The 27932-nt window shown below is 51.5% G+C and overlaps 1 protein-coding gene across 3 annotated transcripts; it reads left to right on the top strand.

The window, feature by feature from the left end:
- The first annotated feature begins 1954 nt into the window (after positions 1-1954).
- On the top strand, positions 1955-24556 carry LOC128154403 (pepsin B-like). 3 transcript variants are annotated; one of them, XM_052814973.1, is made up of 15 exons: positions 1955-2179; positions 4724-4858; positions 5065-5153; positions 5685-5871; positions 7902-8063; positions 8653-8810; positions 9623-10548; positions 21022-21175; positions 21603-21720; positions 22355-22473; positions 22849-23048; positions 23202-23324; positions 23552-23696; positions 23957-24055; positions 24240-24543. In XM_052814973.1, the coding sequence occupies exons 3-15, from the start codon at positions 5088-5090 to the stop codon at positions 24390-24392; spliced, it is 2610 nt and encodes an 869-aa protein (XP_052670933.1). In that variant the 5' UTR covers positions 1955-2179; positions 4724-4858; positions 5065-5087; the 3' UTR covers positions 24393-24543. The 3 variants fall into 3 exon arrangements, with proteins under 3 accessions (XP_052670933.1, XP_052670934.1, XP_052670935.1); XM_052814974.1 differs by lacking the exon at positions 1955-2179 and having other exon boundaries at positions 4798-4858; positions 24240-24544; XM_052814975.1 differs by lacking the exons at positions 1955-2179; positions 4724-4858; positions 5065-5153; ... (2 more) ...; positions 8653-8810; positions 9623-10548 and adding an exon at positions 20610-20668 and having other exon boundaries at positions 24240-24556.
- The last annotated feature ends 3376 nt before the right edge of the window (positions 24557-27932 follow it).

Raw genomic sequence — 27932 nt, 5'->3', positions numbered from 1 at the left:
CCCCAAAAAACCCCATGTCTGCAGGGACTGGACCAGACCTCTGCCACCCACATGCTCCGAGCACCACGCTGCCCAGGAGCTGGGTCCTATTTCGGGGCTCTGTTGGGAGCCCCGAGGGGTGCAGGCAGCTCGTGCGTTATGCAGGTCTTTAGGACCAGGTTCAGGACTGCAGTCTAAGTCTGTAGTGATGGCAATTTGTCAGAGGAGGTGGCCAGGCTCCATGGCAAGCTGGTGGCACTGCTGGGAGAGGCTGTGCAGGGTGGTGTTGGTGCATGGGTTATTGCAGTGCTCACTGGTGGTTTACATCTCTGCAAAATCACCTGGGCAGGGAGAGAAGCAGGAGGAAAAGGAGAAGGGGCGGGCGAGCATCTCCGCAGGCTGCTGCTCTCCTCATCCCTGCGCAGGGGTCTCAGCGGTGCTGTCGAACCAGCGCTGCAATTCCCCAGGGACCCTTTAAGGTCTCGGATCGGTGCTGGGGAAGTTAATCTGCTGTTTGGTTTTAGCGGGAGGTTGGTCTCCACAGCTTTATCTTGACCCGTTTGCCGCTATGGACTTTGTACCACCGGGTGGTGGTGGGGTGGTGGGTGGCCCCCCCCCCCCTTCCCTGCTGCCAGCTCCCAGCCCAACCTGCAAAGCGGCTGCTGCCTGCGCTCTCCACGCTCCACCATCCCTCTACACGGTGGAAAGATTAATGGGCAAAGTCCTCGTTAGGAGACCAGCCGGGCACAGGGACTCAAGACTCGACAGATGGGTCACTCCGGCCTTTCCGAGGTGGGACCAGCCGTCGCTCCACCGAAGCCACCGCCCTGGAAACGCCACGAGGTTCCCCACGGGCAAGCGTGCACCTGCGACAACGGCACGTGTGACGGGCAGGACGCCTGCCCGACGGGCTTCCCTGCTGCCAAAGCACCGCGGCGTGACCGGCGTGCGGCCGACAGCATCCCCGCAGAAAGGGCAGGACTGCAGAGGCACGGCTCGGTGACTCGGCGCTGGAGCAGAGCAGGAGCACCCACATATCACGGCCGAGGAGCCGGCAGCCCCTGCCACCCTTCCAAACCCGTGGCTGATGTCCGACAGCTCCGTGCCGTAGCGGCACGGGTGGGATTGTAATTGCAGAGTGATTGCAATTGTAAAAATTGCAACTGTAAAATCTGCAGCCCAGCCTAACTCTCCTCGTGGCCTCCCTGTTGTCCTGCGTGCAGGGCAGCCCCCTTGCGTGTGCTCTGAACCCTCCCGGAGACCCTGCACGTTCCTGGCCGTGAAGCCGTGCCTCATCCAAGGCCAAGCGCTGGCCGCGGGCGTTATTATTTAACACACGACATCAGGAGCGCCGGGGCTGAGTCAGGACCCCCACGAGCAATCAGGTGCCCGTCGAGGTGGTCTGGGGGTGCAGCTGCCTACAGGACCCCAGCACCGAGCTGCTATTGACTGTGCTGTTTTAGTGCTCTGATACTGGTAGAACTGGGGTGGGTGGTGTGTGGGGATGCTGTGAATGGGGGCGCACCCCCCCAGCACCCCCTCCTGCCCCAGGCCCCCCCAATCCTCTTCCACTGAGCTGCCTAGTGCATCCCCCCACCCCAGACCCCCCCAATCCACCTCCACTGACCCCCCTCAGCAACCCCTGCCCCAGACCCCTCCCCAATCGCCCTCCTCTCACACCCCAATCACCCCCTCCTGCCTCAGACCCCCCCAATCCCCCTCCACTGTCCCCCCATAAAACCTCCTGCCTGTCTGCCCCCCTCACCCCCCCGGCCCCAGGACCCCCAGCCCCTCTCGCCACACCCCCTTACCCCCAGACTCCTCCCCCTGGCCCCGCCTCCCGTCGCGACCACGCCCCCTTCCCCGACCACGCCCCGCCGCGGCCGTGGCGCCGCGGAGCCAGCGCGCCCCCTGGCGGCTGCGCGCTTGCCTAGCCGAGTCCTCCCAGCCCGTAGACGCTCTAGGCGGCGGGCGGTGGACTCGCTGCTCCCGGCGGGCCCGGCCCGGGCTGGCGGGGGGGGACGCGGCGCTGGCGGGGCCCGACCCGCACCCGGTCCCCGAGCCCGAGCCCGGACCCGGCGGGCCGGGCAGGGGACGGGACGGGACGGGCCGGGCCGGGTCGGGTCGGGGACCGGCCGGCAGACAGGCAGCGGGGGCCCGGGCCTCAGCTCCCGGACGGCGGAGCCGGGCAGCGCCTCAGGTACCGACCCGCGCCCGGGCCTTCCCTCGGCACCGGCACCGCGACTCGGCCCCGGGCCGCCCCCTCGCCTCCCTGTCCCTCCTCGCCTCCCTGTCCCTCCTCCCCCTCGTGTCCCCCGGTGTCCCCTCGCACCCCCTCCGCGCTCCCCAGCCGTCCCCTTGCACCCTCTTCCCCGTTACCCCCCCGGGACTCGCCCTTTCCTCATGCCCCGTCCCCGTCCCCACGGGCTGTGCAGGCCCCTTCCTCCTCCCTGCAGCCCCTTCCTCCTCCCTGCAGCCCCTTCTCCTTGCCAGCCGCCCCTCTTGCCCCTGGAGGTGCCCCCCTGCAGCCCTTCTCCTCCCTCCCATGCTGGTGGGGGTCGGGGGGGTCGGTTGCTGCATGTCACGGGTGGGTTGGTGTGGGGCCATGTGTATTTCCACGCGAGGTATCCCTGTGCATGGCTGGCCGGGGTGCCCTGGTCTTTTGGGATGAGGTGGACCCTCTTCTGCAGTCCCGGGTTTAAGAGAATGGCATGGAGGAGAGCAAAGGCATGAGGGGGGGGGTCTTCTGCGGGCTTGGGGGTACGGACGGAGCCTCTGGAGGAGCAGAGGGTTTGGGAGGAGAGTGAACGACCCGGCTGCGAAATGGGGAGAGGTGAGCTGTGGTCTGGAGACTGGGCCAAGGAGGGCTGCGAAGGTTTCAGGAGGATTTAGGTTTGGGTCTTGGGAGGTGGGGAGACTGGAGGGGAGGATGGGGTTGCTGGTCTTAAGAGGCACGTGCTCTTGCTTGCAGGGAAGCGTATCATGCTATTAGAGCGTTTGGTTCGACTAGTTAAGGCTCTGAACTGGCAAACAGCCGTCGGAAAGGTGCGTGTGGAAAGCACTGAGCAAGAGACAGGAGTCTTCAGAGTCTCAGTGTCTGCGTGAAAGGGATGCCACTAAAATATTCAACAGCGAGGAGTCGTGGGAAGCGCCAAGGGAGTGTTCGGGGATCTCACAATGGTTTTTTTCTTGTTTGTTCAGTTCTGACCATAATAACTGTTCAGGATGGGCGACAGCACTTCAACCTAACCCCCTCGCAGGTTACACAGACGCGGTTGGAGGGAGCACCAGAGGGAGAGAAATAAAGAAGAAAGAGGGGGAAAAGGGAACGTGTTTTCTACAAGTTGGGTTTTTTTTTTTTTTTTTCTTTTACTGAGGGAATTGATGAGGTGGGAGTGGGAGGGCAGAGACACTAGAGGACAAGGCCCCTAGTGACCAGATGAGATGAAGCGGAGAGGGATCTGTTGCTAAATTATTGATCAAAGCCTGTAAGGTCAGTGGGGAGTAAATCCATAATAAGTCTAGCAAAAGAAATAGAATGGCTTGAGCAAGATGCCGTGTTGGAACAGGGAGCGTGTGGTGTTATTACTGTTAGGGGTGATGGGTATGTGCAGGAGGGCAAGTGGCAGCCGGCTTGTTTTGTGCCCGAGCTCCTTCAGCTTGCTCAAAAGGAAGCATTTCTCTTCTGGGGGAATTTGCAGGGTTAGGAGATGGTGGAGAATTCTTCAGGGGCCAAAGCTAACGCCTGGGGTTACAGTGGAAGGGGATTTAGGTTCTGTTTTGATGTAAAAAATGAAATGGGACCCCTTGGTCAGCTCGTCACTGGCTCTTCCCCCTCTCTCCTCACTGCTCTGCACCGCGAGGGAGCCTGAGGGCAGCTGTGCAATGTGGTTTTGCACGAAGATGCAACTCCGTGATTCATTGTTTAATTTGGAGCGACTGTTGAGGCAGATTCTGGCATGGCAGAGCGAGACGTTTCCAATAGCCTTTTCATTTTATTTACTGCTCCAGTGCCAGGCTGGTTATCCATATGGCTTCGTTCTCTCACGCCTCAGATGGAGAGATCAGTAGCTGTTCTCGCCAAATAAAACATGGCATCCTCTCGTGTTATCTGCTGCAGAATCCCCTGCCCTAAAATGGATCTGGAGTCCTTTAAGTTTGCATCAGATAGCAGTATTTCTCACTACTAGTGCATGCAACTCCTGCCTGCTTGATACTTGCACTTGCTGGCTGTTGTCATATAGCAGAGTTTTTGTGTTCTCTGGCATTTGTTACTTTTCATAGTCCAAAGTAGAACAGCTGTTTTGTTCACTTACTTTTAAGGCTGCTGGTTCTCTGACCCTGAAGGACCTTGCATTCAGTGAAGGTATCTTCACATTCCTAAGCAGCAGATGCATGTAATTCCTTGTATCCTCACAGCCCTCAGCCATTCAGTATTACTGTTGTGTTTTATCTGCAGTACAGTAGCTCTGATAAACCCCAATCCTGTGTAGGATCCCAAAGCCAAAAAGTATCTTATTTTTAGGGTTTTTTTAGCTGTAGACTGTATGTTTTTTCAGAAATTACAGGAGTGGTCTGTGCAGAATTATTTTCTATAGTCATATAAATGCAGGTAGTTAATTTAAAAAAATAAAGTGCACCTGCCTTCCTTGTGATATTTGAAGGGAACTTCAGTCACACCTCCACCCCGCCCTGCTTTTTAATCTCTGGGTTTTAATTTGTTTAATTGTATTCTCCTTGTCAGGTGGAAGATGGGACCGTTTCCCTTGTGGTTTAGGTGACTCTGACACCTGGTTACCATGAAGTCCCGAGGGAGATAGAGGGACAGTAGTGGGAATTTCTTCCCGCTCCTCCAAAAAAATCCAACAATTGCCTAATGGTAAGAGAGGTGTTATTTTTAATTAGCCATATATTGTACGGTGTCCATTAACTGAGGAACACATTGAAGAGTTTGAGATCCAAACCCACTGGGCCATGTGTAGGGGGATCGAGGAGGATACAGGCTGTAAATGCTGTGTGTTTGGAGAGGGTGGGAGGAGTTGGTTTGAAAATATGATTGTCCTCTGTTTTGTGTCCTCTCCCCAGGGACTGCCTCTTACGCTGACGTCATGGGGAGCTGCTGCAGTTGTCTGTGCAGAGACAGCATCCCAGACAACCATCCCACCAAATTTAAGGTAAGTATTGCACCTTCATCCCCACCAGAGAGTCTGTGACAGCACCGACTACCAGCAAAGCCCAGCATAGCTTGGACTCCAGGCATGAAAGGAAAAAAACCCGCTGCTCTCGCAGAGAAGTCTTTCACTTGATAAGATTTGCAAATATGTTACTGTTTTGGTTTGTTGGGTTTTTTTCCTTTCCTTAAGCAACCTCTGCTGCAAATATGTTTGTATTTGCAGTAGAAATTGCCTCTGCACTGAGATTCAGCCTGAGCAAGGAAATGGGGAACTGGAGAGAAACCTTTTATTGCTCAGGGCTGTGTTCCAGTGTCTGTGCTGAGACACATCAGCTGAACTGCCAAGTACAGAGTCTCCAGGGCTGCCGGCTTGGCGCCTTCTGCCAGCAATGAATTCATACTCTCAGCTGAGAAAAAGGCATCTCAGTAAATGAAGGGGGAATCCATGGGAATTACAGTATCTTCATGGGTGGGCTTTTTTTCCAATACCAATGCACTGAGTTTCCTGATGTGAGCTCTGTGGCCTCTGCAGGTAACGAACGTGGATGATGAAGGTAACGAGCTGGGATCTGGGATTATGGAGCTGACACAGACGGAGCTCATCTTGCACACTCACAAGCGAGATGCTGTCAGGTGGCCCTACCTCTGCTTGCGCCGCTATGGCTATGACTCCAACCTCTTCTCCTTCGAGAGCGGTCGTCGCTGCCAGACAGGGCAGGGTGAGTGTGGAGGTTCCTGGAGGGAGAAACACTGAGGTTTCTGTTCCCAGGCAGCTGGAGTGAGCTGATGCTTGTGTCTTCCCAGATTCCTGCATCTAATGAATCAACAGGTTCTTTTGCAGCCTCTGTTCCCCCAGAATACCGGAGTGTGCATGCACATACAGTTAATGCTCCTGATTAAAACACTAACGAGAACAACATCATGGCTCAGGACCTGGGCATAAATCTAATGGTCTCGTTTTGCTAGTGCATCAGTGCTCATGAGGTAATGGGTGAAGCAGGCTTGAGCATTGGATGGGGGGTATTTAATGTCAGAGAGGATGTTAGTTACACTGTCAGCTCTGTGCTTTGGTACCAAACGATGCAGAGCTCTGGCAGGAGGGTTGCTGGACTTCTTTCCTTAGGAGCTAGAAAGTACTTTTTGCAAGACTGAAGCTTTGTTAAGCGTCTTTTAACTCTGGGGATAAAGCAAAAGGGCATCACCTGCACCTTTTTGTAGGTCCCTCTTAAGGTTCGCTTATTCCACAGAGCTGCCAAATGCATGTCAGTAGCAATAGTTGTTTGAGCACATTTTGTTTTTCTCGGTACATTCTCTCTGCCTTGGTTAGTGCTAGTTCTACTTATTTGCATTTGGTGTCTGGCAGCCCTTTGTAACGTAGAGGGAAAGGAGTTTTACGTTTTACTGATTTTATGCATGGGGATGCTGTGCATAGAGAAGGGAAGTGAGTCACCCAGGAGTACATGCCAAGTCATCAGCAGCACTGGGAATAGACTCCAATTTTACAATGGTGCCTGTTAGTTCCTTTACCAGTCTGTCTCCCTTGCTTTTAAAGAGCTGAACGTTTTCTTGGCATCTGCATCCCCAGGAAAAAAAAGTTTGTTTCCTCATTCTATTAATGTGTTTGTAAACTCCTTCTTATCCAAAAGGACTCCACATGACTGTTCAGTGTCTGTGTAAAGCACTGCGCAAATCTGTAGTGCCGTATGCTCCTTTTTAATATTTATGTAAGTGGGGTTTTCCTCTCCTGGAGTCATGTGCTTATCAGTTGGCAGCAATGGGAATTGCTTGTCTTTGGTTTCTGTTTTGCCTTTTGCAGGATGCAGATCAGTGATTAAAATTCTGCCCTGTGTGCATTTTGGTTTTGTTTAGGTCCAGGTAGTAGTGATAAAGCAGAGCCGTTTGCTCTTCGTATATTACAAAATTTTTAGCAGACACATACTTACTCATCAGTCTTAAAGCAGACAGAAATGACAGGGATGGCGTTGTGTTTTGATGAGTTTTCTCCCTTCCCTTGTAGGATTTCATTCTGCTTAGTTAATTTTATTTGGAGGACTCCTTAATGACGCCGCTTCCCACCTTATATAAGGCAGATATAGCTATTTTTGTGGCCAGAATTTTTAAAACCTTATTCTTTGGGGTAGCAGCTGTTGTTGCCATGCTGTTCTCGTTGCTATGGCTTTTGTGCGTCTATGTGCGTGCCAGCTTGGGATTGGTTAGCTCTGCACACACAGGCTCTAGTTTGGGCTGCTCGTTTGGGGAGACAGAGTTTAATTCCATACATTTTTGAAATATGACATTCTTGTCCCTCCCTCATGTGCACACTCCACAGGGCCCAGTTCAGCTTCCAGTAGTCACTGGATAGACTTTCCCCAGTAATGAGAACTGGACTGGGTGCCAAATGAGTTAAAATAGAAGATTAGAGATGAAATGAGACCGGTAAGCCTGTCCCTTTCACACCTCTGCTCGTGTGGGATTGATCGTCCTAAGGTAACCGAGGTGCTCACTATTTTTCTTGTAATAAGGCACCATTTGGTCAGATGGCAGTCATGGCATTGTATTTCTGTTGATGCAATAATCCACCGAGTTGTTGGTTGTTTTCCTCTGGCTGTGGCTTGCAGGGGTTGATTGTGTTAATGACAGCAGAAGAAATCAGAATTGCCTGTTCATTTAGAGCCAAGAATTACATATACTCTTGTTAAAACAGGATCGCTTTCTTGCTTTTCTGACCCTCCTCTTTGTTACTGTGCAGGGATTTTTGCCTTCAAGTGTTCCAGAGCAGAGGAGATCTTTAATCTGCTTCAGGACCTGATGCAGTGTAACAGTATCAATGTAGTGGAAGAGCCTGTTGTCATCACCAGGAACAGTCACCCCACAGAGCGGGAGCTCTCCCGGACCCCCCAGGCACCCAACAGTAAGGCTCTTTCAGTGTCTGGGGAGAAGAGGGGGGAACACAGAGACATGGGTGATACCTGCAGTCACTCATGTGAAACTGCCCTTTGCAGCCCATGGATATCTCCCATGCGCTGCCTTGCTGCTGACCCTTATCTTTATGTCCATGTGTGCTCCATGCAGCGTGTTTATTTTAAGGCCCTTACTTGTCTGTGATGTGGTATTTTGTTTCCAAGGAAACAGCAACAAAAAGCTCTTCAAATAGTCAACCGAGTTGTCACCCTTCGGTTGGTTTTCACCTGGACCACTGCCAAGTGGCCTTTTTTAAGCAGCACCTACAAGGATCAGGTGGTTTCTAGAGGAAACCACATCTGGAAGAATTCGTATTTGCTCAATTCCTGTCTCCATTAGGAGTCACTTCAATAGATTTAAACAAGAGGGCCTAGCCCCTGTATTTATACTAGGTACTTCATCATAAGGATCTTCCCCAGACAGGCTGATTCTGACTTACAGGGTGCAGTTAAAGGGGCCAGCTCATTGTGAAAGTGAAGTCAACTCTATTTTATACCAAACCAATGCTCTAATGCTTATCTGTCTTGATTCTCTCCCAGGTCTGGGGTACACTGTCCCAGGATTTCCCAATGGATTTCACAGCTTCCCTGGAGAAACCCTATCATACTCCGCAGTCCGCCACCCCTCTGTGAGCAGCCTGAGGCATTCCTCTGTGGGTGAAGACTCTACTCATGCCCTTATTGGGCCTGATGATCAGGTAAACCTGGATGTCCTAAAGTCTACTGTTTGCAAGCAATGAACAAGGAGCTTGTTTTGCTGGCAGTCCTGTACAATTCTCAGTTTCTTTTACTCCAGCAAAGCTCAGGGGATCCTCATACTTTGTCATCCTTTTTTTCTCTTTTGCTTCATTTTGCTCTTGTAGACTTCTGCTCTCTGACACTTCACTAGAATAGATGCTCTTTCAAGGCTGACTGAGTTGGCTTCCTTGATCTGCAAATATTTGCATGGCAATTACTTGACAGCAGCACTTAGCTTGTGAGCCCAAGTCACATTGCCTTATCTGTCAGCTATTGCTGCAACCCCTAAACTGATGTGCAGATGGATACCCAAGTTCGGACTCTTTTTATTTTTATTTTTGATGTTCAGCTCTTTGTTCTCAGTTTTAGAATTTAAGATTTTTCCCTACAAAATCCAGCTTGTCTCAACCATTACCAGAGAAGCCTAGGTAGGTGTGAGTGCTGCAATATCGCCAGTGTAAGCCACTCAAGGAAATATTTTGCAAGTGGCTTTGCTTTTTGTTCTGTGCCATATGCATTGAGCATGAAGCAGATGATGTGTATCTTCTGCAGTTGGACTCCTTTTTGTCTCTTCTTCAGCCCACAAATCCAGAAATGGCTTTTGTGTTTTGCTTCCCAAAATCTTTTCAACTTCTGAAATTCTTCCATCTTCTCCTGCTTCATCAGCCACTGAAAACTTTTCCATTCCTGTTGGTTTCTCAGCTGCTGACAGCTGCTTTGCTCTTGTCTCTTCTCTTCTCCTTTCACTGTCCCTCTGCTTCTCTCCTTGCAGTCCCACACCTACGTCAACACGGCCAATGGTGATCAGGAGCTGAGGGGCCGACATTGTATGCACTCCTTGCCTGAAGTCCACCCTCCTTTCCCCCATAGGAACCGCAGCTGCTCCCTCGAAGACCGCAATCCCCAGGTCTTTCTGCAGCCGGGGGAGGTTAAGTTCGTGTTAGGTCCCACGTCCAACTACAGACGCATCTGTCGGCACCGCCGGGAGTGCAGGACGCACTTCTGCCCCCCCCACAACAACAACAACGAGTGTGAGGAGGAGTGCCCTTCACCCCAGTGCGTCTACGAGAATGTCAACGGCTTGCTGCCCCCCAGCACCACCTCCTCTCTCTGCCGAGGCGGGCGCTTGAAACTCACCCGGGAGGACACGGGCTTACCCGGCTGCTCCCATCGCAGAACGGCGTTGCTGCACTATGAGAACTTGCCGTCGCTGCCCCCGGTGTGGGAGTGCCAGCCGCTCCAGCGGGGCGAGGAGGATGTGGGTGCCGGGGACGTGCTGACGCCTTCCCCCAGTGGCTACTCTGAGGCTGGTGAAGAAGATCCCCTGCAGAACTACATGAACTCGGAGAACACCGCACTGCATGGGGACAGTGGCCAACGGCGCAGCGGCTTCCTGCCAAAGCCTCGTCGCGGCTGCGTGCCCAGCGTCTTCAGCTTCGACTTCCCCCGGCCCTGTCCAGAGCAGCCGCGGCAACTCAACTACATCCAGGTGGAGCTGGAGGCTGAGCCACGCAAGGGACATCAGAACCCACCGGTCCCCCGTGTCCCACCTCCTGCCACCCACGAAGCCCGCCGGACGGACTCCTACGCGGTCATTGACCTAAAAAAGACAGCGGCCATGTCCAGTTTGCAAAGGGCCCTGCCGAGAGATGATGGGACTTCGCGGAAAACTCGACATAACAGCACTGACCTGCCTCTGTAAGGGGGAACGCCAAGTGCAAGCACTGTGTCGTGGCTTTGGTACCTGCCCTTCAGTGTATTGCCCGGTGTGACTTCCATTCGCCATTGCCTTCTGGTTCCCTGTTTACCCCATTACCTGGTGTCATGGGATGGCTCCTACAGCTGATGTTAAGGCTCGTCTGTCTGTCCGTCTTCCCCTCTCCATCCCTCCCATGTAGTTTGTTTTTAAAGCCTTATGGGATATTTGATGACACTGTTTGAAGGTTAAATTTCTGGCGAGAGGGGCAGAAGGTGCCAGCAACAGTACCGGCACTGTGTGGATACAGCCTCGAATTGGGTTAGCTCTACTGATTGCCTAGCAGCTCCATGAGCAGTGCCAACAGCCTGGCTGCAGAGGCAGGGCTGTAGCATGGTGGAGGCGTGTTTCCAAAAGCACGTTGCTTTAGGAGCTCCACTGCAAATCCAGCCTGTTTCCCGAGGATTTCATGCCTTGTGACTCCAGGCAAGCTCTGCAGCTGGGCCATTCCAAAGTCGGTTTTGCCTTGGGGTTTTGCTGATCCCTGATGACTTGGGAACTCATGCTGCGGTCTTTTCCCCCTCAACTTGCTCCTTTCTCCTATTTTTTTGAAGCTTGTAGAAGCCTTTTATACTTCTGTCCCTTTCTCAGATTCAGTTTAAATTGGGCAACTCTAGAAATTAATAGAGGAGGACAGACAGCCATGGGCACAGACACTGTGATCACATAAACCTGATTTCCTGAGGAGACCCTGCTTTAAAAGGGGAGGGGAAGACCGCAATTATGAGAGAGATTTGAGGCTTGGTATAGAAAACTTCAATTGTGCCATACCCTGTTTTGTTTTTTAAGGGTTCTTTTTGGTGGCCGTTCAGAAGTGTTGTTGATTTATTTATTTGTTTACTTATTTATTTATTAAATGTTCTTTTGCATCCCAGTGGTAATTGCCAAAACCGGTGCCAGTATGAAACATGTACTCGCTGTGGCTCACTCCTTCTGTCTGGGGAACAGATCTCAGAAGAGGTTGGTGGCTTTGCTGAGCTGCAGTTGGGGAAAAGAGCAGCTGTGAATCAAAAATTTTTTAACTGGGACTGACTGTCACAGGGTGGGTGGGAAATGGTACGGGAGACGTGGGAGTGTGAGCAGAGCTGCCAGGCAGCTGAGCTTGGAGTTGTATCAAAGTCGCTGCCTACACCCACATGCCTGGCTGGGTCCATGAGAAATATTTGATCGGTGTTTTGAGTGAATGTGCAGTTTGTTTCCTTCAACTACGGACTTGGAAGGGCTAAATTTTGGCTCTCGGGTAAATTTGTGGCCTTTGATGTGGATTTTTCTCTTCATACCAGGGCTGAGTCTAAGCTGAGCTGTCGGGTCTCTGTGTGAGGTCCTGTGTAGGGTCTGTGCTCCTCTCCCATCGCAGGATGTTCCACCACCCCTCTCTGCATGGTGACACACTGCAGCTTAATCCCTCCCTGGATTACTCTTTGCCTTTATAAGCTGTTTCCATGAGACAGAAGTGCCCTGGGTTACTCTGGAGTCCCACCTTTCTGCTGCCTGTATTCTTCATCTTCCTCCCTGGGACAGGAGTTGAGAGATCCAGTGCTCTGCGAGGTGTCCTGCTGCCAGCAGAAACATTGCCAAACCTTGCTGTGTTCTCCTTGTCCGTAACATTTTCCGATACGGAAGTCAGTGTGAAAGAGGAGAGAACCCGATCACCTGGCTGCAGCCTGCTTTTGAGGTCCAGAAACTTGATTTCCAGATTTTTGAAGTTCAACCTTTTTGGTTTTGGTGCTGTAATGTCATACTGAAATGTGACCCTTTTGGGAGCAAGGACATGTGCCATGCAGTTCAGAAAAAGTGATAAAAGTATGAGTAATGCCATGCCTGTGTCGGCAGAACATGGATTTCTTGGCTTGCCGTTGCACTATAAATTCAAAGTGCACCACATGCTTAAATTAACTGTTTTTCCTTTTTTTTTTTTTTTGGCAGTCCTTGTGCTTGTCTTCCATTCTTTTCTCCACCCCAACCCTTGTGTGATCTATAACTGAAAGGAAACCCAAGTAATATATTTTTATATGTGTACCAAATGACTTTATTTGAAGGGGAAAAAAAAAAAAGGACAAGTAATGTATCCCCCTAAATCTAGCTTTCATTTAGGGAAGTGAGAGAAGAAATTGTTTATATATATATATTAAAAAAAGTTAACTGCGTTAAGCTTTAAATAAACCATTTAAATAAAGAGTTTCTAAGCTGTAAGTGTCACCCTCTGGGACAGCACTAGCAGCTCCCACATGGCAGCACAGGGCAGTGCTCTGGGAGCCTCTGTATGAATCTGCCTTTCCACCGCCTGAGCTGAGAAATGCAAAATATTTATTCCCCTCTTCCCTCCAGAAAGGGAAAAAAGGATGAAATGTTTTACATTTACATGAAGGAAAAGGTGAGGGCCTTTTCCCACCCTCACGGGAGTTTGCAGGTTGGTTAAATGCAAGGGAAGATGCTGTTGGGTGGCAGCTTGTGTCTTGGGAGAAAGCAGGCGAGGCCTGGGGCTGCTTCTTGGGTGCTCCCTGTGGCCGCTGGCCTGGCTGCCTGTCTCCGATGGGTGGGATGAGGCTGGTGTGAGGGTCTGTAGATACCGTGAGCTCCAGGCATCAGGGAAAGCACACCGGTGCTGGTGGTTCCTCAGGAAGGGTGGGCTCCCAGCGGGCCTTGGCTGCCGTCCCATTTAGGTGGCTCTAAATGAGCTTTGCTTCGGGGAAGCTGGCTTTGACCTTCTGAACTGCTGACTTTCACGTCCTCCAGACAAACTGGGTTGTCCAACTTGTGCCTCCCTTTCCTCTTTGGCGAATCTGATGCTCCCCTACCTCCCAAGGACACTGAAAGCAGCAGTGACAAGGAGACCGCTGTGCCATAGCTGTGTGCTTGCGTAGCAAATACATTATTGCTGTTCCCCGACAGCATCCCTTAACCCGTTTATAGTGGAGGATGATGCATCTATTCAAAGAAGCAGCATTTCCTTGACCTTAAAGATGAGAAAACATAGAGCTGATGCTGGCTGCATCTGCTGCTTTCAGTGCACGGCGATCTGGCGGGTGCCTTGCTGCACCATCCTCTGCTTTATGTCCTGTTGTGTCCTCCCTGGTGGCTGCGGGTCGGGGAGCAGCACTGCTGGCTCAGCAGGCTTCGCTCGGGTGGCATGGTAAGCTCCCCAGAAAGCTTTGGGAATGAAAAGCCGGTCACAGCTCATTGTTTGCAGAGGGTTTGTTTAACGTTCAAGCAATGAAATGGGAAACGCCGTGCAGGCAACCAGGAAACCAGTTGTCATTTATGGCTTTCAGGGTGCACATCAGGTTCACGTCCCAGTGATTTTCTTGGTTTTTTTGCTTTTCTGGAAAACTTCCCAAGAGCAATGTCCGCATTAAGCAGCCAGAACCCTTTGAGAACTTCTTTATATTCAATTTTTCAGGTGGTGTGATAGCGCAAGGAGAGACCAGAGTCGTGTTTGAATGCTGAGGTGGTAGTTCTTGGGGCAGCGGGAGCAGAAATGTCACCATTTCGGCTTTCTCCCTGTGTTACAGCCCGAGCGGTGCTCGCCAGTGTCGCAGCTTCCTCTAGTGGCCACGCTTGAAATGTTTTTGGAGGAGAAACCACTATTGGGTTGAAAGGCGAGGAGGACATCCGAGTTGGTGTTTTCTCATTCCTTCAGTTCTTTGATTTGGGTGATGGGCAGGAGGGATCCCTTCTGATAGCTCTCTGGAGTCTTTCCTTGGTACTGTTTTCTTTTGGTTGAAAATTTTATTTATGCAGTATGTTGTATTTTTACAGCACCTTGTAAAGATGGATCTTACAGATTTTGCTTTGAGCCTTACATGCAAGTTTGCTGGACTTTTCCAATGGATGCATACTAATATACACGTGCATGCTTACTTGGATGGGAAACTAAACCAGGGATACCGAGTGACGACTCCTATCCCTTCAACCATGGAATATCCCCCAAAGCAAAGACCACCTCCATAGAGCAGGATACCTCACCCATTGTGGCTGCATCCATAAATCTGGTTTTGAGTTAAGAAGGATTCATCCAGGGTTCTGTGCATCCAACTGATGCCACACAGGTGACCAGGAGGAAACAAATGAGCACGTGTATGTCTGAAACCTGCCCTGGAGTTAGTCCCTGAAGCTGAGTTGAAGCTGTGAGATCTCTTGCTCTCCCAAGCTTGCTTCTGCAAGGCAGATGGTTTGCCTCCACGTTTTGTCTGTGAATTGGTAACTTGGACAAAGGAGCTGTGTTCAGTCAACTATTGCGTTTGCTGAGACTTTGTTTGGTTCTGAAAAAAAGGTTTAGGCAGCAAAATGAAGCTGGCCTGGGTAATGGCTAGGACCTGGCAGCATGAGCTCAGCTGCTGGTTTACGTACTTGGCTGCGGAGCGGGTTTGTGTAGCCCCCACTGGGGACTGTATCGCATCTTCGCTGGTCTGCTTCCTCTGCTCGTGCGATTGAAGTTCAAGGGATGACTTGGTAAGCAGCCACGTGCTATGCAGAGAGAATTTGACTGTCTTAACCTTTTAAAGTGGTTCTTGTTTGAGTTTTGAGTTAATCAATCAGACTTCTTCCCCTGATATTTCTTCCCTGGTGAATGCATAAATAGATCTTTAACCCTTCCCTTTCCCAAGAACCTGTTGGTAGGAATATAGCTTCTCCTGGCACTTAATTGTCTTTTATCGTGGGAGGGTTATTTGATTTGTTTTTTCTTTTAACCCATGTTATGTGCCTGCTTTTCCCTCAGGGAGGGAGGTTGGAATAGCTGTGACCTGTACCTGCCTTGCAGGGAGAGGATGGCAGAGAGGCTGGATTGTGAGGGTTAAAGGATCAATATTTCTGTAAAGACACTCGAATGTGTTAGTTACTACTGAAGTATTGTTATTTTTATTACCTAAGCCATGCTGTTCACTGGGAGAAAAAACAAACCAGAGCTTGGTGTCTGTTCTCTCGGCCATTTTCTCCTAAAGTCTTTCCTCTGTCCCTCCATGTGACGCTGCTCAGCCCTCTTGGGTGGTATCTTGACTGTGAAGTATCATTAATGAATGATCGTTAATGAACGCATTGCCTAAATTCAGCTTCTGGGAGGGCTGCCATCAGTCTTTCTGGGAAGTTTGTCTTTCTCCCAAACTTGGCTCATCTTGAAATGCCGCACACAGGTAGCAGAACAGGTTTAGATTCCTGTTACCGAACAGGACCAAAGGCGAATACATTAGTGGAAATCCTGAGAGCTTTGAAGTTTGCAATTACAGGCCAGGGTACATAGAAAAGGCTAATTGTAAAGAAGGGATCTAATTTGTTTTTCTTCCATAAGTGAATGTGATTTTACAGTTGAAAGGCCCAGATGCATCTGTGTTGTCTCAAGCTCTCCTCCCATGCGATTCTCCTTGTTGTTACTTGTACTGGTGTCTTTGATACTGAACATTTCTGATATGGCAGAAAAACGAAGGTGCTTCGGGGCTCTGGCCACCGGGGATTCAGTTGCTCTGACCAGAGGGATTGATCTTGCTGTGTAATTGCTTCTTCAGGTTATTTCTATGGATATCCATTCAGTCCTTCTTTATATCTCATCCAGGTGTAACCTTACAGGTGAAGAACAGCAGCAGTGCGATGTGACCTGAGGAGTGCTCATGTCTTACATTAATGTGCACTACGAATGTATACAGAATAAATGGAATATGATGATTATCCGGTGGTCCTGTCTTTTGTGTGTGATGCAAAGAGACAACTGCACATTTCAAAGTGAGCTTTACTTTTTATTTAAAATTGAAAGCCAGGCCAACAATCACCAGTTGTCCTCATGCAATTCAAGCTGGACTTCTTGCAACCTTTGTTTTCCAGGTCTCCCTTCCCTGAAGGAATAATGTCTATGTCCTTCTGTATTCTACCTGGAGCAATGGTTGCTGTCTTCCACTTGGCTAGTCTCACTGCAATAGACTTAAAAAATGAATTAAGAGAAACACGTATGCCGAGGCAGACACCTTTCCCTCTCTGTTGACTGGTGACCCTTGGGGATATCTTTGCAGGGCAATTCCACGTGCTGCTTGTTTGAGCTGGAAGCTGAACTCACAGAAATGTTTGGATGAGGTTCTCTGGCCTGTGTGATACAGGAGCTGAGGCTCTGAAGCCAGTGACTCTTTCATGGAGTCTCTTTTTGGGGCAGAACCATCACTGACAGTTGATGGATGATAAGGGTATAGACCAGATTTCCACTGAGCTGAGCATCGGGAGGAAATCATGAAGTTGCCTTGGAAATTGATGTGCTATGAATGTAATTTGAACATAGCAGGAATATCCATGGTCTCTGGAGTACCTACCCTTTAAGATGGGCTGTTACCACTGTGGGTAATTTAAGCTAATAGTTTGGAGTGGTGGAATTTGGGGGCTGGTGGGAATGAGGTGCTTTTGCCAATGTTGAACAAGGTGTGGCTCACTCTTCCTGGCTGTGCTCATCTGCTCTAGGCACAGGGCCTTTCCATGGGTTCTCTGCCATCGCTCTGTGCAAGGAGTTGATTCACTTGTTTTTCCAAACTCTACAGCAACCAAGACCTAATGGTGCATTAACATGCACAGTTTTAATTTCTTGGCTTGTAAAATTTGCCCTGAAAACTCTTCCCCAGCAGGAATCAACTTAAGAACAGCTAATAGGGCCATCTGTGCCTTCCTGAGTGAGCGTGCCTTCATGTGCGGTGTCCTTCCAACCCAAACCCATGTGTTTTTTTCCATCAGCGTTGTTCCATGACTTTCTAAAATGCTGGAGGTAAGAACTGGAAGGGAAACAGAGGAGATAACACAACTGATGATAAACCCAAGTTGTTATTTCCATTCCATCCCATTCCAGGAAAACACAATGAAACATTTTTCACTTCTCTTCTAGAAAGATTTTGATAGCCCTATCAGAAAGAAGTTGAAAATAGCTTGAAAATAGCATGGCATTTGTCACTGGTATTTGACTAGGAGTTCTCGGGATAGTCCTTAGCATTGTGGGAAAATCTCTTGTGATGGGTGCATTTCTAAACTTCAGGTATGTGAGTGAACACTGATGCAGGAAGGTGGGGACCATTTTGGGGTGTATAAGGAGGTGATGTAGAGCTCCAGCATCAGCTTGGGGGCTGGGACTGTGCAGGGTGACTGGAGGTCTGTTCAGAAACTGCCTGCAAGAGAAGATTGTCATGTAGTGGGTGATCCTTGCCCTGGTTTGGGAAGTTAGATGTTGGACCTAGAGCCCAACAGTGTATTTCAGGAGCCATTCTCATGGTTGCGCAGGAAAAGAGGAATATTTATTTTAATGTGGATGGAAGCTGTTCGTCTGTGCTCTATAAACTCTGTTTTGGAAATAAAACACTAAAACCAGCTTGTGCAGCGCTGAGTAAAGGATATGTGTGCTTGTGTGCTGTTCATAAACACAGCTGCTTCGGACACACATGCCATAGTGTGGTATGCTTCCACCAACAGCTTTTCTTGGTTGGAGAACCGAAGCAGAGAGCAATTGAGCTCCAGGCAAAATGTATATAGCTATTTTAAATTAATCACATAGAGCATGACTGTTTAAATGATCACGGGGGAGAGCATTAGCTCGGATGGGATTTGGCACCTTGGGGAAGGATTTTAGCTGACATGGTGCTTGTGACAGCAACAGGCTTTAATGACCAGGGAAAGGTCCTGGCAGTCCCACATTCATGTTTATTAAGTTCTGTGCTACCATTTGTTGAGGTAAATAGCAATAGCTTCTGTCTGGGGCAGAGGTGCAGGAACTGGGGTGGTAAATTGTCCTGGAGTTGGGACCAGTCACTTCTCTGGTTTTTTGCCACGGGTAAAGCAGAGCCTAGGGCAGACTAGGAAATTCAGGGTGATGGCAATGTCTTTGAAAAGATTTCTGTCCCCTGATGGCTCTGGGACTTGTGTCTGCAGACAGGAGAGGTCTTTGGGTCATGGGGGAGGCTGGATCCCACTTAGAGCCCATTTCTAATTCTGCAAAACTCTCTGTCGAGAGCTACTGGGTTTTGGGAGATGCTGCCCACCTCTGCAGTGGCTGTTGGTTTAATAGGATTTGTTGGCTCATGTTGAAAGTGCTTAAGTCCTCTGGATGGCCAGGACAGCTGCTGCTCGCGGCTCATCTCGTTTGCTGGTTTTGCACCACCGCAGTGTCCCGGGAAAGGTGGTGGAGTTGGCCATGGGATGCAAAGGGGATCCGTACTCGTCTGGGAAAGACAGGGTTCTGGGCTGGAGCTGTTTGCGTGTGGGCTGGGGGACTGCACCAACACAGAAAAGAAATTGGAAGCAGAGGAGGAAAAATGCCCAGAGCCTGGGCCCGAGGAGAAGTCCTGCCTTGGAGCAGCGTGGGTACGTGCTGTTGGCCGAGTCGTGCTCCGTGTAGGGACACAGGATCTCTGATGTTAGAAACTGTAAATCCTGGATTCCCGTTAGACTAAATGCCTCAGCAAACAAGTGCTGTCTAACTTTGGGTCAAGAAGTGCCAACAGTAGAACGTGTTTGTGCGTGCTGCAGAGGGCACCTTATTCCTTTGTCTTTTGGCAAGGCTGAGTCCCCGTGGGGACCCGCAGATAACACTCAGTATATTGACGTTTTGATAACTGCTCTTTGCTTTCAGCCAGAATTTGCTTTTTATCCAATCTTAATAAGTTGATCTTTCTATCAATCCTGCTAGCAAACAAGATAATTGCTTTATTATAGTCTCAATATCCAGCAAAGGACACACACTCCCTGGCGCTCCCGAGGGAATCAAATCTGTGCAGTGTGTTGACACGGGATGAGTGCAGCGATAGCAACGCCGGGCTATCGGTGGATGATGGAGAGCGCGATTTCCCCGCTGTGAAGAGCCAGGCTGCTTGGAGAGGGCATGTGAGCCAGGCCAGAGGAGGTCTAGAAAATATTTAGGTTATAGCTGAAAATGGTTTGGTCCATTTGCTAGAAAATGTTTAGGTTATAACCAAAAATATTTAGGTTATGACCAAAACAATTTTTGTTCATTTGCTAGAAAATATTTAGGTTATAACTGAAAACGTTTTGGTCTGTTTGGGTGTTTGTTGGTGGTTTGGGAAGTCTGTGTTTGTGGTTCTTTTTTTCACAGAAAAAAAAAGCAAACAAGAAATTTCCTGACTTTCTGGGCTGGTGTGAGGATCCAGTGGGTGGGTTAAACCTCCCCCATGCAGAGAGGCACACCACCTGCCTTTTAACGCAGGATGGAAAGGGAATCAGTTGCTCCACAAAATAAAAAAAAAAATTTAAAAAAGGAAAAATATGTGATTTCTGTCCAAAATAGTATGAAAGCAGAGGGAGGATTGAGCTGTATGACATATGGAAACGAGCTGTACCTGGAGGAGAGGATAGTGAAGGACTGTGAGGCTGATGAAGAGGTGGAGAAGCACAGACCAGAAGGCAGAACAGTGCTGGAAACCACCTACGAGAAAACAAGAGAAGAGACCTCATGGGCTCACTGAGCCCCTGGGACGAGGAGCAAAGCAGCCAGCCCCAGCTCTTTGCGCCATGCCCTGGAAAATCCTCAACACCAGCAGCCATCCCTCCTCCGTGCCAGAGGTCCCTCCGGGCGGGCGGCTGCGCGGGAGAACGGCAGACAAAAGTCCGATGGGTTTCCATCCTGCGTCAAGAGCCACGAGCACCTTTGTTTTGGGAAAAGATTTGAACAGGTTTTGACGAACACAGATAAGGTCCCACCATGATGACGTTTGGGTCACTCCTCTCTTTGCTGTGATAAGAGCTGGCCTTTTATCAGATGGTAACACTTTGATCTTGCTGTTGAAGACGTGTGTTGCTCTATTCTCACCCAAGCACCCTGCTAAGGACACAAACTCCTCAAAATCCTTGTGGCCCAACATACAAAGAAACCCTTGAAGCCGGGGGTGTGCGTGGTGGTAATGGAAAAACGAGGTCAGCAGATAAGGAGAAGGGGTCTCACTGCTTCCCAGTATAAAACTGGGGAGTCCGGGCAGCTCGGCCTGTCTGCTGTCGTTTCTGAGAAGGTGTGCGTGGACTGGCGGACAACTCCTGCACCATGAAGTGGCTCGTCCTGGCCCTGGTCTGTCTCCAGCTCTCGGAGGGGATGGTGAGGTGAGTGTCCTGCCGCAGCCGCTGCGGCAGAAAGCCTGGGGAGAGGGTAGATAACAAAACCTGGCTGCAGTTGTAACCTGCACAGGCTGTGCTGCATCCCCAAGGATGCTGACCAAGTCTAACCAGGTATGACTCCAGCCTCCTGCATCTCCACAGATCATCGTGGTCCCAGTCCAGGCTGCATCCCTTGCTGGGAGGGAAGCCCCTGGGGACGTACAAGGCAGCTGAGTGGAAGGCTCCCATTGTGGCAGGGTTCAAAGGAGCCCAGAGAACAGATCATTTGAAAATGCCCAAATTTTCTGATTTCCTGCTGTGTTTTGTTGTTTGTTTATTTTTTTTTTTCCTCTGTGCAGAATCAAACTGAAGAAAGCCAAGTCTATACGGGAGAAAATGAAGGAGGCTGGAGTGCTGGAGGACTTCCTGAAGAAAATTAAATATGATCCAGCTAAGAAATACCACTTCAGTGATGACTATGTTGTGTACGAGCCGATGACCAGCCACCTGGATGTGAGTACCCCAGGTTCCCCTCTCGCTGCCTGTCCGTACACCACGCTCCCCTTTCCCTCCTCCTTCCCAGCTGCCAGAGCGATCTGTTCACCCCTGAGCCTCCAGGAGTGACAGATTCCTTTCTTTCCACTCTTTTTTAAGCTTCTATTTTAGACTTTAGAAAAGTTTCCCCCCAGCCATGAAAAGCGATGCTTTTCTGTATGTGACAAAAGACATAACAAAATAAATATTTAATATTACGTCTTTCGGGAGGAAAAGCAGGGTGAGAGTTCGGTCCGTTCCTGCCTACTTTGTTATTTGCAAGAGTGAGCCTGGCATTCCCCACCACCCTGCAAAGCACTGGGATGCCGGCGCAGGGCTGGGAGGCGAAAGCCTGGTCTGTCCCTGACCCTGTGGCCAACGGAGCTACCCCATCTCTTGTCTGCAGTCCTCCTACTTCGGGGAGATCAGCATGGGGACCCCCCCGCAAAGCTTCTTGGTGCTTTTCGACACCGGCTCCTCCAACCTGTGGGTGCCCTCCATCTACTGCCAGACGCCGGCGTGCTGTGAGTACCGCAACCGCATTGCACAGAGCTGCCCCAGCAGCACAGCGTAGGGGGGAAATCACGATGCCAGACCAAAAATGATCCCGGCACGCTGCTCTGGGATAGCTGTTCCCTGGTACCAGCTGGTGCATTCCTTGGGAAACACGGAGCCCTCTGCCATTATGTGCCTGGCTAATGAAGATGGCCGAATCACTACGGCCGTGGTGGGTGTCCCCAGATTGCAGAAATCTCGGTGGTTGTGCCTGACCTTTTGTGGCAGGGCAGAGGGAAGAGCAAAGCTACGAATTGCGGGGCTGATGTCCCGCTCCCTGGCAGAGCTCATCCGATGTAACTTGCTGATGGTGGGAGAGCGATGGGGATTTAACTGCTGATGGCTTTGCTCGTGCTGGGTGGCTGATGTGGTTGTGATCACAACAGCTGTTCCCTGGAGAGGGATGCAGGCAAAACTGGGATGCAAACCCTGCCTTCGAGATAACTGCGAGGCAGAGAAACAGCCCGTTTCGCTCTTCACGACTTGCTCTGCTGGGGAAGCTGCTTTCCCAGGCGTTATCCCGGCAGAGTGACTGGCAGTGAAATCCCACCGGGGCCAGGCGAGCGTGTGCCCAGGAGCTTTGCCCTCTTCTCTCTCATGCAGCCAATCATGCAAAGTTCAATCCCAGTGAGTCCTCCACCTTCATCTCCAACGGCCAGTCCTACACCCTCTCCTACGGCAGCGGCTCGCTCACGGTGGTGCTGGGCTACGACACGCTGACGGTGAGTGCACCCCACGCCGTCCTTGTCTGCCTGGGTGCTGTGTTCCCAGCACCAGCTGGGTGTCCCGATGGAAGGACCCTGGGGGACCGCCTAAGGGCAGATCTCGTGTCTCTTGTAGCCAAGACTTGGGCAAACCAGGGCCTGAGATGGGCAGAACTGATATAAAGTGGTTATTGCCACCGTCAGTTACCCGGCTGTGTTTTTACTTTGTTTTAACCCAATTCCTGCTAATTTTCCGAGCTGCTTGGTGATGTTTTCACCAGCTATGACCTTTCAGTGTGTTCTTTGGGCTTTCAGAGCATCAGTCATCCCATCCGATGGCTGCTCGGGTTTGCCTAAGCATGCAGGCTGACCTGGCGTCCCTTTCCCCTCCAGCTCCAGAGCATCGTGGTCACAAACCAGGAGTTTGGGCTCAGCGAGAACGAGCCATCCGAGCCTTTCTACTATGCTGATTTTGATGGGATCATGGGAATGGGCTACCCCTCACTGGCAGTGGGAGGGACACCCACCGTGCTGCAGGGCATGCTGCAGCAGAACCAGCTCACCCAGCCCATCTTCAGCTTCTACTTCTCTCGGTAAAAATCTGCTGGGACCCTCTGTGCGTCCTGTGTGCACCGGTGTCCCTCTGCCTGTCCCCATGCAGGTTCCTTGTGAATTTGTCCCTCGCTAGCCCATGCATATCGCACCCATTTACAATCTCTGCTGCTGTAACTCTGTGTTTTTTGCAGCCAACCCACCTACGACTACGGAGGAGAGCTCATTCTCGGAGGAATTGACACTCAGTTCTTCTCTGGGGACATTATGTGGGCACCGGTGACCCAGGAGTTTTACTGGCAGGTGGCGATTGATGAGTGAGTTGTGTTTGTACCTGATGGGCATCATCCACCTGGGCACCTCATGTAATGAGGGTGGTACGGCTGTCCTGCAGATGAAGCTGCAGCTATTGCAGCAGGCATGGGTTCGAGGCAGGGGTTAGGCACTGCATTTTGGAGCATCCTAGACTTATAGATCCAGCCAAGACAGGTTTAGTTGCCAGTGGGTGCTTGAAGTGACGTCCTTCTCCCTGTTCTCCTCCCAGGTTTGCTATCGGGCCGTCAGCGACCGGCTGGTGCAGCCAGGGCTGCCAGGCTGTCGTGGACACGGGGACGTTCCTGCTGACGGTGCCCCAGCAGTACATAGGCAGCTTTGCTCAGGCTCTTGGTGCCCAGCCGACCGACTATGGTGTAAGTGCAGGGGATGCTTTGGAGGTGTGTGTGGAGCAGGGGGGGGCTTGCAAGTGAGCCAGAAGCCGTGGGCTTGACCAGGTCCCACAAAACTTGTGTGGCATCTACGGAACATCGTACTGCAGGTGTGTCAGGGAAGGACGAGGCGACATGGCACTGTCAGGGGTTAAACTATATGTTACCCCCGCATGCGGGAGTATCTCTCCTCTCACAGTGGGTGCTGTTCCAGCCATAACCTCCTCTTCACCCTCTCTCCGCAGTACGCAGTTGACTGCAATGGGACCCAGAGCATGCCCACCATCACCTTCGTCATCAACGGAGCTCAGCTCCCACTCAGCCCCTCCGCCTACGTCTCGAACGTATGTATTAGCTGAGCAGCTTCATCCTGCTGAGTCCTTGAGGGCCAGGAAAGGACCTGGTGCTTCTTGACAAGTAGCAATGCTCTCCCTGCCTGTGCGGGCAGATCCTACCTCCCTGCAGCCCACATGGCAGGGTCCTGGTGCTTGTTTGAGGCTCTGACTCCCCGTCATTCCCCCCTTACAGAACAACGGCTACTGCACTCTTGCGATTGAGGAGACCTACGTGCCTTCCCAGAATGGGCAGCCGCTCTGGATCTTGGGTGATATCTTCCTGAAGGAGTATTACACCGTCTTTGACATAGCTAACAACCGCATCGGCTTCGCCTCGTCGGTGTAGAGGAGCAGAGCAGCAAAATCCAGCCCTTCTCCTGGCCAAACACACCTTAGCCAGCAGTGCTGGAGCACTACGGGGTTCCTCTGGACCTCTATGTTCCTTTACGTGTCTGCATGGTTCCCCATCCCTCCAGGATTTCTGTGTGTGTTCTCACAGTCTCCTGTTACAAATAAATGCCAACATCCCAAATAGTCTCTGACCTTCTGAGTTTGTTGAGTGACGATTGAGCGTGGACCGATGGGTTGCGTGTCTCAGACACTCTTTCTCCAGCAAGAAAGATAAGCGCCGTGATAAACTCCTAGGCACATTTCCGCAGAGTCAGCACGGGGAAGGCGGTGGGGAAGCTGTCCCTGGGCTGCTTCAAATATTTATGTTTGTTGCAAAGGGGTATGACATGCTGTCGACTCCTAATGGCTGTGGGACTGAGTCCCAGCCTTTATCTATAGTGAATTATTGAGCTTGGGGGTGGCTCTGATGAAGGCAGCAGGCTCCGAGCTGCAGCTCAGCTCACAGCCCGATGGGTGCAGGAACAGGAGTGACCAGCTTTTCCCCATGCTGGTGCCCAGGGTAGCTCCTGCAGACGGTGCAGCCCGGCTTCCAAGCCCTTGGGTATGAAGATGTCCCCCAGCCCAGCCCCGTCCTGTCTTGCAAGGCTTGTGTGGCTCAGCTGGGGGCTGTAGACTTTGTGTGTTGGAAAGCAGGCAGCTGCCGTCCCCCAAATCCCAGCTGCTGCCTTTGGACATGGCTGCGCGCCGCTGTGGTGGGTTGACCCCGGCTGGATGCCAGGTGCCCACCAAAGCTGCTCTATCACTGCCCTCCTCAACTGGACAGGGGAAAGAAAATATAACGAAAGGCTTGTGGGTCGAGACAAGCACAGGGAGAGATCACTCGCCAGTTACTGTCACGGGCAAAGCAGACTCAACTTGGGGAAATTAATTTATTAATAATCAACTCAGAGTAGGGTAATGAGAAATAAAACCTAAATCTTAAAACACCTTTCCCCACCCCTCCCTTCTTCCCAGGCACAGATTCACTCCCGAATTCTCCACCTCCTCCCTTCCCAGTGGCACAGGGGCACGGGGAATGGGGGTTATGATCAGTTCATCACACATCTCTGCTGCTTCATCCTCTTCAGAGGGAGGATTCCTCACTCTTCCCCTGTTCCAGCGTGGGGTCCCTCCCACGGGAGACAGTCCTCCACGAGGGAGACAGTTCTCCACAAACTTCTCCAAAGTGAGTCCTTCCCACTCAGTTCTTCTCGAACTGCTCCAGCGTGGGTTCCCCACGGGGTCACAAGTCCTGCCAGCAAACCTGCTCCAGCGTGGGCTTCCCACGGGGTCACAGCCTCCTTCGGGCACCCACCTGCTCCGGTGTGGGGTCCTCCTCAGGCTGCAGGTGGATATCTGCTCCACCGTGGACCTCCATGGACTGCAGGGGGACAGCCTGCCTCACCATGGTCTTCCCCACGGGCTGCAGGGGAATCTCTGCTCCGGCGCCTGGAGCATCTCCTCCCCTCCTTCTTCACCAACCTGGGGGTCTGCAGGGTTGTTCCTCTCACATATTCTCACTCCTCTCTCCGGCTGCAGTTGCGCAGATTTTTTTTCCCCCCTTCTTAAATACATTATCCCAGAGGCACTACGACCATCGGTGATGGGCTCAGCCTTGGCCAGCGGCAGGTCCGTCTTGGAGTCGGCTGGCACTGGCTCTGTCGAGCATGGGGGAAGTTTCTAGCAGCTTCGCACAGAAGCCACCCCTGTAACCCCCTGCTACCAAAACCTTGCCACACAAACCCAATCCACCAGCTTCTGTCCTCCTTATCCTCAATGAGGGACAAGCCCCGAATGAGTGTCCCGAGCCCGATTCCTGCAAGGGCTTTGCTTTGCAGGTGAGAAGCACCACACGCCAGGCTGCAGCGCAGGGGATCAGGACACCAAAACGTCACTGGGGTTGTTGGTCTTAAACACCAACTACAGCCCCGGGGACAGGAGTTCCCCGAGGGATTCCCCAAAAAAGCCAGTTCTGCTCTGTGCCGTCAGGCGCTGGTGTGTGTCTGCAAATGCCGTGTGAGTCCCTAACAGGGTGGTACGGCTTCATTCTCCTCCAGCCGCTGTTTGCTGCCGGGCTGCACTAAGTCACTTTAGGGAGATGCTCGCCAGCACCTACTCAGGCACATATAGAGTTAGCCAGTAGCAGTGGACACTGCTTTGCTTGCAGTTTGTGGTGACCTTGGAGTGACCACAGGGACATGCCGTCCTGGCTCTCGCTGCTGCTGGTACTTGCAGGGCTGAACTGATCGCTCCGACCGGCCGAGGATAAAGTCACGGAGCCGGTCAGTCCCCACCTCTGTCCCTCTTGCTGGGCATCGGGAAACCTCATCAGAAGTGCATGTGGGAAGCCGCTAATCTTCCTTGCAGCTGGATAAGGTTTAACAAAGTCCCGTGATTAAGTCAAAGTGGGAATATGAGGCCAGATTAGGTTAGCCATGACATCCAAATGACCCCTAAATCCTGAAGCGGGGCTATTCAGTCAGGTAAAACAACAGCCGGAGTATCGGGAATCATGGTCTGTGGCCAAAGGGGAGAGGGAACACCTTGGCCGGGAGAAGCTCGGGTAACACTGCTCTTTCCCGGGATCCAAACTTGTTTCTTAGAAGCTCTTTATCATTGGAGCTCATTATCAGATATATTAATAGCTCTGTCATTTCACCAGAGAAAGGACACAAACTCCTCTGTGCTTTGTGTCAAAATATTGACACAGGCTGAGCACAGTGAGACGGAGATTAGATAGGCACGGATAGCAGGGAAGGGCATTTCTCCTACCCTACGAAATGGGGAGGTTTCTGAGAGCTGAAGCTGCTCTAGCAGCAGGAAGGGACAGGCGAAGGCTGACCATGTCCCTGCTGATTTTTGCTCTTCCCTTTGCTCCCTGCAGGATCTGTCCAAGCAAAGGCAGATCCATCGGGATGCGATGGAGGGGGAAGGGGCGCTGGGGGGGTTTCCTGAGCCGCCACAGGCTCAAAGCACCGGTCCGACGCCGACAGCTCGGGTGGAAGCAGCGAGGCTCTGCTGGGGTCCAGCCCCACTGTTAGCGGGGACCGGGGAGTCTGCAAGTGCCCTACGGCAAAGGACAGTGGGGCTGCTCCTGCCCGACCCCGGGGACCAGACCTCTGCCTGCTCCCTGCACCCTGGGGTGTGTATGTGACCCCGTGGGGTCATTTCAGATCCGGAGAAAGATTTTGGTCCCAGCGAAATGGAAGCAGGACCACAGCGTGTGACGGGTGCTCGAAGCAATACACGTTGAAGCGCATGGTGAAGGTGGAGCTGGCCCAGCGCTGCGTCCCCCAGGCAGAGGGGGCTGAGCAGCCTCGAGCTTTCGGTCCAGCTGGGGCTCCTTTGCTGAGAGCTTTGCACAGAAAACCTCCCATGGTTGTCTCCTCAGATTTTCCGTGGGAGATGAGGCCACTAGCCAGCGCAGATGAGGCTTCCAGAGTGATGGGGACATGGGGACAATCACTGTTCCCTGGCAGTGCATGGCAGAGTTTCT

This window comes from Harpia harpyja, chromosome 19 (assembly GCF_026419915.1).
Source record: "Harpia harpyja isolate bHarHar1 chromosome 19, bHarHar1 primary haplotype, whole genome shotgun sequence".
NCBI classification, from domain to species: Eukaryota; Metazoa; Chordata; class Aves; order Accipitriformes; family Accipitridae; genus Harpia; species Harpia harpyja.
The sequence above is the reverse complement of the archived record's forward strand: the minus strand, read 5'-3'. Positions and strand labels throughout refer to the sequence as shown.